This window comes from Homalodisca vitripennis, chromosome 4, assembly GCF_021130785.1.
Source record: "Homalodisca vitripennis isolate AUS2020 chromosome 4, UT_GWSS_2.1, whole genome shotgun sequence".
NCBI classification, from domain to species: domain Eukaryota; kingdom Metazoa; phylum Arthropoda; class Insecta; order Hemiptera; family Cicadellidae; genus Homalodisca; species Homalodisca vitripennis.
Window position 1 is genome coordinate 128,009,109 of NC_060210.1, and position 13,169 is coordinate 128,022,277.

General features: G+C 32.0%; 1 protein-coding gene across 4 annotated transcripts in view; it reads right to left on the minus strand.

The window, feature by feature from the left end:
* The window catches only part of LOC124360133 (triokinase/FMN cyclase-like), a 38,626-nt gene that overhangs the window by 2,968 nt on the left and 22,489 nt on the right, over positions 1-13,169 (minus strand). For all 4 annotated transcript variants that reach the window (XM_046813484.1, XM_046813481.1, XM_046813483.1 and 1 more), the window contains exons 3-11: positions 12,820-12,892; positions 11,156-11,266; positions 10,049-10,137; positions 6,513-6,605; positions 5,582-5,785; positions 5,300-5,459; positions 4,392-4,615; positions 2,392-2,551; positions 1,025-1,248 (exon numbers count right to left, since the gene is read on the minus strand). In XM_046813484.1, the coding sequence (XP_046669440.1) occupies positions 1,025-1,248; positions 2,392-2,551; positions 4,392-4,615; positions 5,300-5,459; positions 5,582-5,785; positions 6,513-6,605; positions 10,049-10,137; positions 11,156-11,266; positions 12,820-12,892 (1,338 nt within the window). The remainder of the gene's footprint in view (positions 1-1,024; positions 1,249-2,391; positions 2,552-4,391; positions 4,616-5,299; positions 5,460-5,581; positions 5,786-6,512; positions 6,606-10,048; positions 10,138-11,155; positions 11,267-12,819; positions 12,893-13,169) is intronic.

Here is a 13,169-nt window from a genome sequence, read left to right on the forward strand (position 1 = left end):
TGAGACATTAAATGAGGCACTTCAAGCAATCACAGGCTTACCCATCAACAGATATGCCACTGATCTTGGACAGAGGCTTAAATGCAGGAACCCACCCTATTACCACTTTAGCAACAGCCTTAGTGTAGTTGAGACCTGGGTCGCAGAATGGGTGAACACTTCCGCTACAAATGGTCAGTTTTAATTTAGCCCTAATTCTATACCCAAAGGGATAAACCGCTTTCGAACAGGCTATGGCAGGTGTGGTTACCTTATGCTCAAGTGGGGCTGGATTGAATCTCTCGAATGAGTGAGGAACGCCTCTGCAGACAACCGATTATATTATCAAAGAATGCCATTAACATAAATACAACTCCGATTTCAGAGACTTAACATTTTTAAACAGTGATGTGATAGACTGGTCAATGCCATGTCATATGATATAACTGTATAACCAAATCCTAATTGACCCAGCTTGGTCTCTGGTTATTAGAGAATATAGAGTACATATTGTACACTAGGTTTGTCTTCCCCTCTTATTTAGACTTTGAACGGACAACAATTTTCCAACTACCCTTAGGAATGTATAATAAAACACTTAAAGGTTTTTGAGTTTTAGCAAATTACCTATTCCCATGTATGAGAAAATGGGAAGAAAGAACATCTAAAAACTTGCGGTGATCTATCAAGTGATAACTCAAATGAAAAGATACGAGGAATACAGTCATTTACAAAGAACTAATAGACATTTCGAGAACTTATATCCACACTCTTCTTTAGTTGTTAAATCCTAAAACAGGTTAACAAATAAAAGAAAAATCAAGCAAAGTGGTGCTAAAAACCTTTAAACCAAGATTGACAAGAGACATTTATTTGTTGAGACCAAGAAAAGATTAAACATATAGAAGCTATTATTGCACAAGATTAGAGTACGATGTACACACTACCATAGGTAAGGAGAGACAGATCAGCATAAGCAATTCTGTGGGGGTTAGTGGAGTCAAGCTAACTTTTTCTTATTAAGCTTATTAGAATAAACATTTACCATAGTCCGACTTCCAAGTCTCGCGTTGGAATAGGTCATCGCCATGTCCAGGGCCCCTTGCCAGGCAGCACTCCACTGTGGCACATGCCGTGCAGCCCCCACAAACATGAGACTGTACAGAGCTCCTGATGTCCCTCCCATCACTTCTTCTGCCAGTTTGGATAGCCTCAAAAAACACAATTGAGGAGCTCTTGCAGGAATTTCGTCAACATCTTGCAGTATTGCTGGTCAAAACAAGTACTAAGTTATAAATATTAAATATTGAAATACGAAATTTCAAGCAACATTATGCCATCAACTTATATTTTAGTGGGGTTTGTGTCAGGCAATGTCAAATGACCTTCTTACACTGTACAAGTACTGTTAATAATTCAAAACCAGTAATTAATCAGTAAGCTTTGGTGAGAATTATAAGTTGTTGTAATGCTTTACTTATTAGTTGTTATCTGTTATTTATCAGTTAACATCGGATTCAGCCTCTGGAACATCTTATTTACAGTTATTTCGGGTGAGTGCAAAGTTGGAGGCATAATTGTTTATAACATAAATAATTGCAGAATTTAAAAGTTGACCAAGTAAAAGAACATTAATATGTCTTATAATATATGGAGCCTCAAACAGATCAGAAAACATCTTTAACACTCAGAAAAATGTAATGAGAGCAATGGTGAAGAATAATAACAGAGCTAGTTGTCAATTTTTATTCCAACAAACTAAAATTTTAACTTTGCCTTGCTTCTATAGCTATAACATTTTGATAGCTGTATATAGAGTTATTGGACGATTAAAATATTTTTGAAAGAAATTCATTATATATATATATATATATATATATATATATATATATATATATATATATTTTTATGTTATAAAAAAATGTTATTATTGTGTAGGAGAATTTTTAATTATAATTTTTTTATTATAACTAAGCTAATTATTCTAGTTTTGGCTGATCTCAGTTTTAATCATAGTATTAGTATTTTATATTTTTACAACGCACCAGTTTGTTTTACACTGTAAACCTGTCAAATGTTTGTGTGATAAAGATCTTTTATTTTATGTTTTATTTCAAAAGTGCTGTTTTATTTGCAGATCAAAACAATTAAAATCAATCTGTAAGAGTCCTACTTCTGTTCTAATTAACTGTGTATCTTAGTTTTTTGTTTCTTTTTTGTTTTGAGTCTTAAAAAAGAAACTGGTGTCATTTACAGTTTAAGTTATAGCACTGCAATGTGTATTAGAGTCATAATTCATCATTCAATTTCATCTTAATTCCCATTCATCACTAAATTAAATACTCACTTAAAACTTGTTTGTTAGCTAAAGACCACGTCAATTGATTCTATTGAGTAGAGTGAAAAGTTTACCATCAGCCATTCGTTTGAGAGTGCTGCCTGTGTCTCCATCACCGCACCCTTTATCTAGTTCATTCAATGTGTGTTCATTACTCTTCAATGCTTCTGCTACAGTCTTCAAACACTGCTTTAATTTTACTGCCTCTTCACTGGTAATTGTTGGACCTTCCATCTTGAAACAAATCATTCATTTTATAAATATTGAACACTCACTTAATATAAATAGTGTAACACTCACTCTTTGTAAATTGTTTTTTACCTTTAGAAAACCATAAAAGATTTGTTTTTGCTTTGTATCATGCCAAACACACTGAACATTTACAAGGGTACTTTAAAAATAATTTTTAACCTGATCTAGAAATTTTATATATTTTATTTTGTATGTTCTTAATAATAGAGAGTTTCTTTTCCTACATATAAATATATTGTAACCTAATTTATTTGTAATCATTATTTTTTTTATGTCAAAAAATTTAAGTCTATAAAATACACGATTAAAATTGGTAACATATGTATATGAAAAAAATTGTAAATTATTTTACAATGGGTAATCATTTCATTATTTTTCACACATATTTAAGAGTAGGTCCACAACATTTTAAAATACTTTTCAATAATATAAAACAAACACAAGGAAACCAGTTTTGGATTATCACCGCTTCTTTTTAACTGTGCATTAGAGTACGTCATGAGGGAATGGGAAAGAAATAACCAAAAAAACATAAAGATTGGATATCAAAGGGACAACATTAATCTGAACTGTCTGGGGTTTGCTGATGACTTAGCTCTTTTGGCCAATGACATTCAGGAAACAAAACAGCAAATTAAATCTTTACAAGATATAGCTCAGAAAATTGGTTTAAAGATATCGTTTGAAAAAACAGAAGTTTTATTAACGCAGCCTCCACTTGCAAATAAAATAAGGTTGGACAACCACAATATAAAAATTGTGCAGAAATTTAAATACTTAGGAGAAGTAATCACTTATAACCTGAATGAAAAACCATCTTGGCAAAGTAAAATAGACAAACTAACTAAGATTAAACATGCTACTAAGAATACGTATAATAAAAAATGTCTTTCAATAAATACAAAATTAAGACACTACAAAACAGTTGCTCTGCCACAAATTACATATGCAAGTGAAACAATATTTAAAACAACAAATACTATTGCAATAGATAAGGTTCTTAAGATGGAGAGAAGAATAGTCAGAACTTGCTTAAACAAAAACTATCAAGTAGACGGAGTTTGGAGACTAGCTTCCAATGAAACAGTCTACAAAAATATAGAACCCATTACAAGTATAATTAAAAAGAAACGAATATCATTCCTGGGGCATTTGTTAAGAACACCTGAAAATAGAATTAGCAGGAAAATAGTAGAAAAACTGTGGTATAGTAAAAGTGACATTAAATGGATCACAGAATTAAAAGAAGATATGAGAGAGTTACAAATTACAGCAGAGGATTTAAAACACAAGACAAACACATTGAAGATATTGAATGACAAAAATACTCTACACTACAGCTGAAAAGAAACAAACAACGAATAGGAAGAGTGGTTCCGGAGGAGGAAAGGAAATTACGCTCGGAAAGGATGAAGAAATATTGGGTGGATAAAAGAAGAAAGACTAGAAAATATAAAGTGACTAAAGTGGTCCAATGTAGGCCATAAAATTATAAATAAATAAATAAAACAAACACAAGGAAACCAGTTTTGTTTGCTCATAAAAGTGACAACTGATAGGCCTAGAACTACTACTACAATATTTCCTAGCTGTATAAAAATTTTAAAATGCATTAGATGAAACTCAGTTTTCATACAAGAGCAGCTCCATACTGAATCCTAAAAATATGTTTTCAAGTCAGGTAAATCACCTGTCCTTTTTATACTATGATAAAAACCGGACCACTTGTTTTCTATATGAATGGTTCTCTAAATTGACAATTGTTCCTTAAAGGGTTAATTTTTAAAATATTACAGTGGTTTACGAAAATAATGGTACATACTTGAGTGTCTGCCTCCAGATTTTTCACAATCTCTCTCCTACAAGTGGTTTGCAGAGTTAGAGAGTTACCAGGCCATGCGAACGCATTAGTAGGAGCGTCTAGGCAGTCTAACCACAGCTTGTCACTGGCAGGCAGCAGCAGCAGGCTCACTTGGATACCAGCCATATCCAGAGATGTCATCAAAGTTCCAACATACTGACGAACTACTTGTACGCCTCTTGTTTCTGTTGATATTACAGGCAAAGTACTAGGATTAATCTCACTTCAAATTTAAAGATTAAAACATTGTAGTACAGAGTAAAATGTTTTGTTTAAGTTTATTTTGGAGGGTTTGTGAAGGTAACAAGATTATTTTAGACATTTACCACTCTTCAGTGAAACAAAAGAACAGTAGCACTACGTTTTCAGATCTGCAATTTGAGTTCTTTCTCAGCTGATTTTTTGATACAATGTGAAAATAAACATATAAAAGTGTGCTGATAATTTGGACCAAACCATGTTCTGATTACTGATTTTTTTTTATCCAAATGAAATAGAAATACATAATAAAGAGATTTGAATTTAGTCAAAGGTAAACGGTTGATACAATGAAGAATCATGATTTGTACTACACAAATTTAAAAGGTTATTTGATGTATCCTGCTTAGTCCAGAAAAATACCTGAGTTCAAAATTACCTAGTTTTACACAAATATTGTGAACTAAATATTTCTCCCTAAACGTTATTATTAATTTTCTTGCCAACCAAACAAACCAAATCAGACTGATATTATAATATACTATTTTGATGTTCCCCCATTAGAAAAATGTTAATTAAAGTAACACAACCATTTAAATTGGGTTTTTTTTCTTTTTTAGCAGAAATACAAGTTTTTATCTAATTTGTTGAAAGAATTGAAATTTGCTTACTTAGATGAGCACAAACGAGGCCAGCCACCAAAAAAAGCTCCAGCTGAGAAGATCCACCCAAGTTGTTGACAATAGTGCACACTTTATCACCCTTCTTCACAATCAAGGTTTTGCACAGTTTTTCCAGGATAAGCTCAACAATTTTATCAGCTGACAGCATCTGTTTAAACATTAGACAGGTAGTTCTCAATAATACAATAACTGACTCACTAATAGAAACTCTATACTAATATGAACTTTCCTCACTTGAAGTGTGTATTCACTTACAAATTATTTGCTTACCTGATGTTTTGAGGCACCAGCCTCTCCATGGATGCCCACTCCAACCTCCATAAGGCCATCTTCAATTTGAAACATCAAGCCCAGTCCTGGCATATTACATGCCTTTACAGTCACTCCCAGAGTCACTATATGCTTCTTCACTTCTGTACACTCACTTGAGATGTCTTCTAACGTCTTGCCCATCAAACTCATTCCTCCTGCAATCTGGACATGCAATACTTAAATAAATACCTCAGACTATCGTGTACCCCGTCAGGCTACACTTGCTAAACTTTTAAGGTAAAATAATTATTTAGGTACTCCTTGGGGTACACGGTAAAAAATTAAAAAACATAATGAAATAATTTATGGTTTTTTTGCAAAATTACGAAGCCTACATACCTTTTCATTATACTTAGACGTTGTACATAAAAAAAGTGATACGGTTTTTTGCCATTATTATTGAAAAATTCGACTACAAATAAAAAAGTCTGGATAAACGATGATATTGTGAACGTGTTAAATTCATTTGTTGATCTGTAGTCATTAATTTCCGATAAATCTGTTTTCAACATCAGCTCTGACAGCAATCATTTTCCAATTAGGTACGTGCAAACATTTTAGATGCATATCCGAGCCATGAAAATAAAAATCTACATTTTAAAATTAAAAATATCTCAATTAAATATATTGTGAGTTATAATTCTATTGTATATAAATAAATGCAGTAGTGCAATTTAAAATTTCTACATTATGATCTGATTCTAATATATCTATAAACTAATGGCTGAAGTTAATTTTTAAATTACGGTAATAGTCTTTCTTACAAGGTAACAAAAGCTTATAAGAGTGGAACGAGACCTTCATGTTTGGTAAACAGTAACTAGACAATCTAGTATAGTATAGGCACTAGATTATGTAACGACAACATTTGTTGTGTTATTTTACCAACCTTTAAAACAAAGAGACAACCACACAGCCCTCGCTTGCCAGCTCCTTCTGGCTTGTCAATAGCACAGTCTTCATCTATAATTATACTGTTTGCCTAAAAACAATAAACGTTGTTATAACATTGCATTATTTAAAGAAAGAAAACAATTTAGTACAGAAAGGTTTTCCTTGAGTAAATGTTGAATTTAGATGTAACCAATATTCTATAATTATAATAAATCCAATGGCCAATATTTTTGTGAATATATGACAAAGTGGGTTAATACAAAGTGGATACCCTAAAATTCTTAGACATTTTACGCTAATAAACTTTGAAAACACAGAACTAAAAAAAAACTAGGAGTCTTCCATAGTACAATAAGTTGAAACAAAAGTTAACATAAAGTTCCGAGTCATTATTACTATAAATGTTATTGATAAGTAAAACAGAGGTCACAATTTGGAGCCTTAAGGTACTCCTGAGTAATGCTCTTTGAATAATGAATAAAGTGAAAATAATCTTTATTCTTCATTTGTATACATGTACAAAGAATAGTGTCAACTGATAGAACAACTACTCTATTACAAGAATGTAGTCCTTCTCATGAAATTAAAATCATCATTAAAAATTGTTGCTGTTTTATGTAGGTAGTCTTGGTGGAAAAATTTCGCCAATTAAATATAAGGATTTAGTTAAAACAAATTTTTTAGGATTATTTTTAATTTGGTAATATTTTTGAAATCTTTTAAAATAGTTGGAAGAGCATTATAACATTTTCTACCAATGTATGATGGTTTTTTCAAAGAACTTTAACCCATAAGATGGTATTAAATAATAATTTCTATTTCTTGTGAAATATTGGTGAGAATTACTACCAGTGAGACAGTGTTTGGAGTTTGAACAGTGTACAAAATGCAATGATAAATATAATTAATTACTGTACACAATCATTATGTCTAGTTCTTTAAATTTATCCTTTAGGGATTCTTGCCAATTTAATTTCAACATGATGCGGATTGTATGTTTCTGCAGTATTAAAAGTCTAACTATGTGAGTTTGCGAGGTTTTTCCATAGATACTTAATCCGAAAGATAAATGTGAATGAATGTGGGCAAAGTAAATTAGTTTTAATGACTGAAGTTTACAAAATTTTGATAACCGCTAAAGTATGAATAAACCTGATAAGACTTTGTTTACCACATGATCGATATGATAATTCCAACTTAATTTATTATCTATGTGCAATCCTACAAATTTGGTGTTTTCAACAATTTCTATATCTATGCCATCTAATTGTAATTTTGGTAAAATCAAGTTAGGTTTTATATTGAAGCAAGTAAAATTGGTTTTAGAAATATTTAACAATGGTTGATGATCTGAGAAAAATCCTGATGCATGTCATGTTATCGATGGTGGATGTTTCAAACTCATTATTAGCTTTTCCGTTCACAAAAATATTGCCATCATCGGCATATAGATAAATGGTGTTTTTTGTTAGGCGTCGTTAGGATTGAAATTAATAAAAGCATTGCCAATAGCAATAGGTTTCAGCTATCTAGTTGGAAAATTTACAAAGTATTCAAAGCTATGTGGGACAAGAATATCACTGAGTGCTTTAAACTTCTTACAATTATGGTCTAAAAAGTTTCTATTAATATCTTCAGTTTTTTACATTGGTGTATATATTTTAGAGGGAATTTTTAAGGAGGCATTTAGTTTTGCCAAATAAATATTAGTGCCAGAGATAGGGGAGCGATATACACCAGCCAGCACAAAAGATAAAGAATCATATTATTAAATTCTATTAAACAACATTCAAACATGTTTTTCAGAATTTAGCTGATTAATCAATGGTAGATTCAAACGTTTAAATTTGAAATGTTAATTTTTTAAATTATTTTTTGAAAGTATAATGACTACACCTTCAGAATTTAAGCTATGTGAATAAAAAGAGTTAATATTGCATTCTGATATAGTGAGAAACTACAGCTCATAACTTTACATTTCATGCTCACACAATACAGTTATATCGGTAAAACATCTTGAACAATAATTTCTAAAGATACTATTCTGGTCAGTAAGTTTTGTATATTCAGGTAAAACTTTTTTTAAATGAGTAATTGTTGTGATATTTCATTTTTCACAGCTGGTTTATAATGATTTACTTTATTGGTATGTTTTGCTGTGTATGGGAGTTTAAAGGTAAAGTCTGTCTAGGGGTTATGTAAGATGGAGGGGTATCTTGGAAGGCTTTATGAGAGTTGCTTTGGGATTGGTTTTTTTATCTACTTCAATGTTAACATTCGCTGAGACAACTTCGTCGCCGATTTCACAAACACTATTGCTCTGCTTTCTGTTCACACTTCACTGTATTGCAGGTAACCAGGTGTTATAGGTAGGCTGAAAGTTAAAAATGAAAGGATGTGTGCTTGGGATTGTGTGAAAATTCTCACTGGATCGAGATCAAGATGGTGTTGTGGTTAAGTCAAGTTCTGCTTCGAGAGCTGGTTTTGCGGCTTGAGAGGAGTTAAATTTAGTTGTTATTTGGCATTCAGCATCACATTCTGCTTTAATTTCAGCTTTTAAGGTCAAAAGGAACTCTTGGTGTGTTAGCCCCTTCCATAAGGGTCTTGTTGAGGTGTTTTGCTCGTAGGAGACAATATGAACATCAATCCCTGTAATTTTCAGGAAATTCACTATGTGTCTTGCAATTGTTTGTGGTTGAACCAGATCTCTTACACATCCGATCACTGAGCAAAATAAAGTTTTCAATCACTGAGCTTTAAAGTGATATTGTTATAGCCATGCTGTAGTCCTCTGGGGTCGGTTTGCCAAAGTATTCCATTTTTGTTATAAAACTAAAAACTTTTGATCTATTTGTAACACTCTAACAAGCTAAGTGTTTGAGATGCGATCAACAGGAAGGAGCCATCCAATTTTTTTTTTTTTTGGAAACAACCGCAACTTTAGCTGACATATATCTGCCTTTTGATATGGAGTCCTCTGCGCAAAATCAGAGTTGGGTCCGATATTGAGTTGGGTCAGTTCTGAAATGATTTATAACACTATTCATGTCAGTATTGATGATATTGATTTTGATGTTGCGAGTTCGTTGTTGCAATGGAGATGGCTTAGGTGTCTAGAAAGGTTTAGGAAGACTCATATGGGAAGATGGATCTGATAGTTTTATTGATTGCATACACTGTGAACTCACAGCTTCAACTTGTGAGTTTAATCTTTCCTCTTCTGTTCAGGTGTTGACAATGGCCAGTGAAATAATTTGTTTTAAAATTAGACAGATTTATAAGAAAAACATCTAGTCTATTCACCAGTTATATTATGTAGTTATGCAATATATTCAAGTCCTCATTAGCAGGATTATCTGTAGGCAGGTCATATCTAGTTGCGACGGTTGCCAAAAAGACTGGTCAAGTTCTGCTTAAAATATTTAGCCTTCCTTCTAACTGGCTGCATACTTTCTAGAGACTGTTAATATGAATAAAAATTTCATACCACAAAAATATGATAAACTATTCCATAAAAATCAAATAACTTACATTATACCCTTTGGCTTTTGCTCTCTCCACGGCCAATCCAAAATTTAGAATATCTCCAGTATAATTGTTGAGAATAACTAAAACACCACCTGAAATTAAAAAACAAATGTAATTATTCCGCACTAGTGTATGAGGCTGAATTTTTAAGTATTAATACAAAAATTGTATTTCAAAATAGTAACATTTTAGAATTTAGATCAGACTGTCATGGATCATATTTTAATTTTTATTGGTATAAGGGATGCATTATATGTTAATCATCACAGCTAATAAGGCGATTAAGAAACTTAAAGAGATGAAGATTATTAATTTTAGTTTATTAGTCTATCCATATAAAGTATTTCCTCTACTTAAAAATTATTAACTATTGATAGACAAAAGAAATCACTAACTTGTTGCCTTATAATCAGTGGCTGTATTATTGAGGACTGCTATGACTACTGCTGCCACACAGTGTATGCTGCTATCAACAAATTGTCCAGCTATATTAAAAGTAGTTAACACGCACTCAGTGACCACTACTGGAGACCATGAGTATTTCCACCGTAAAATTTCTTCAAACATGAGTGATTTAAATATTCACACATCTTGCCCAAAAATGATGGACATTTTTTCAGCCTAAAATAAGATAAGTGAAGCTAACATCCTTAGTTAAAATAACTGCAACGGTTATCTTGCAATTAACAGTTAACTTAGCCAACACTTCATTAGTTAACATCTATGCTATCATACAGGTTGCATTTAATCATTATTAAGAACCCAACAGTCCTTAAAACTGTGTTGGCCATCTTTCTGTACGATAACTTTTGATAGAAAGGTCCTAGACACTTGAAACTTGGTATATAGGTTTCTTTTAGTCCAAGGAAGAACCTTACTGATTTTAGGGTCAACAGGTAAAAAGGAAGTTCATTCGTCTGTCAATATGCACAATAAATCTTTTGTTATATTCAGTCAAGTCTTTTGATGCTCTGTTGTATCGGTTTGATTTTTTCTTATACTACTTAATAATTTAACAAACTTCACCTATTCCATAATAGGTGGTTTTTAAATATTATGCCAAAAAGAAAGGAATTTAGTTTTTGTGGCAAACTTTTCATTGCACTTTACCTGGGGATACAGCAGCAACATTGCAAACAGCTGTCAATATGTGGGAGGCTGGAGGGGCAGAGAACACAGATCCTGCCACTGCTGCTGTCAACATTCCCTCACCAACATAACCTGCAATCAAATCATATCACAATATATGGGAGGCTAGAGGGGCAGAGAACACAGATCCTACCACTGCTGATGTCGGCATTCGCTCACCAACATAACCTGCAATCAAATCATATCACAGTGAGGTAACCATAACATAAAACACAACACAGTTGAAAGAAGAAATCAGTAACAACTGTGAGATCCAATTTCTCTAAAATATTTTATTGTATCACTATTTTCTTTATAAATGTGATCACAGCTACATTTCTACATTTTTAGATAAAAGCAGAAAACATAGAGACAAAAACATAATGACACATAAAAATAGATTAATACCAAAAGTCATTTCTTTAGACTTAGAGGAATGATTCTCTTCTGATTAACATCATTTACTGCTGAACATTTCATTTAGTTACAACTTGGAGCTCTAATAGTAATATGGTATTAATAAATAATTCATGAAATTTAGTGAACAAACCTAAAGGCTAAGAGAAGGTTCCAGCACTAAGCTCTTGATGCTTTATTATTAAGATATTTTTAATGGCTTATTTTGAGATTTTTAAGACAGTTTACCATTTGTACTCACACCTAAGATTGCCATAGGTAAAGGGAATTTTAATTATTTAGCAAAAATACAGAAGACTGAAAATGATTTATTAAAAAGGAATTATTTACATGTTTCTTTACACATCTCTTAGCAAAATGCTGAAAAGAAAGTAAGGTGGAGCATCCATTTAATCCTAATCCCTGTTTGACACTATCGGATTTTGGGTAAAATCGATCTGCAGTGGCCTTTGGTCTGATCAATCATTAAGTCAATATGTTTAAAAACGGATAGGTGCTGGTGAACTGTTGTATTTGACTGATAAGCAATTTGCTAACAGCGTATATTTAATTTATGTTTTATGTTGATTTTGTCTACAAAATCAACCTATTGCAATAGCCCTCATGGTAGCACTTCCTGAAAATTTATGCATAACTTCACCAGTATATATATATTACATGTATATATATATATGTAATATATATTTAATATATTACATCTGTTTGAAGGCTTCTTTGTTTCATTTAACATTATTTATAATATACATAATGTGGCTTATGAAAACTATAACTTCCAAAAAAGTTAAAAGTTGGTAAAAAAAATTGATCTAATAATTTATCTCAACTAAGCTCAACAGCCAGCTTGGTACACCATTTTGTTTCAATATGGTGGCCATTTAAATCTTTAAATAAATTCACAACTTCGTTATTTATAAACCCACAGAAAAAAACTAAAATTGTTTAGGAATGCTTATTAGATTGACTAAAATTATTGTTATAGACAAGTTTTTTTTTATCTCAAACAGTTTTTGAAATATTGACTGCATTATTTTGTTAATAATATTGATTATTCATAATTGAAATAAAGTTTCACACTTTTCAACTTTAGAACATCTTTAACTAAGCATTGAGTTGTGGTTAAATTAACAGATTGTAATGTATTTAATTACAAAATATAAATATTCTCAGTTCATATTACTAAAATAATACATAACAGATAGCGTTAACATAAGACTATTTACAATACTGACCAGCGGCGAAAGGTTCGTGTCCTGACCCGCCTCCTGACAGCAGACCCACTCTCCCGTTGTTATTTGGAGGCTCCTGCAAATTATGAGATCATGATGACGTCTCTTCTTTTCACTTCATTAAATTTGAATGATGAACAGTGCTTTGCAAATTAACACCATTCAATGTTGCAGCATGAGGTCCAATATTATGTGAAACTAACATCGCACTCTATTTGGTAGGGATCTCTTCTTCTATAAAAAGTTAAATACAGTAGAACCCCTCATATCCGGCCTCGGTTTTACCGCACCTCGGTTTATCCGGCCACTTCCCGGAAGCCAATATCGAAATTTATTTACCACGGCTTGCAGAC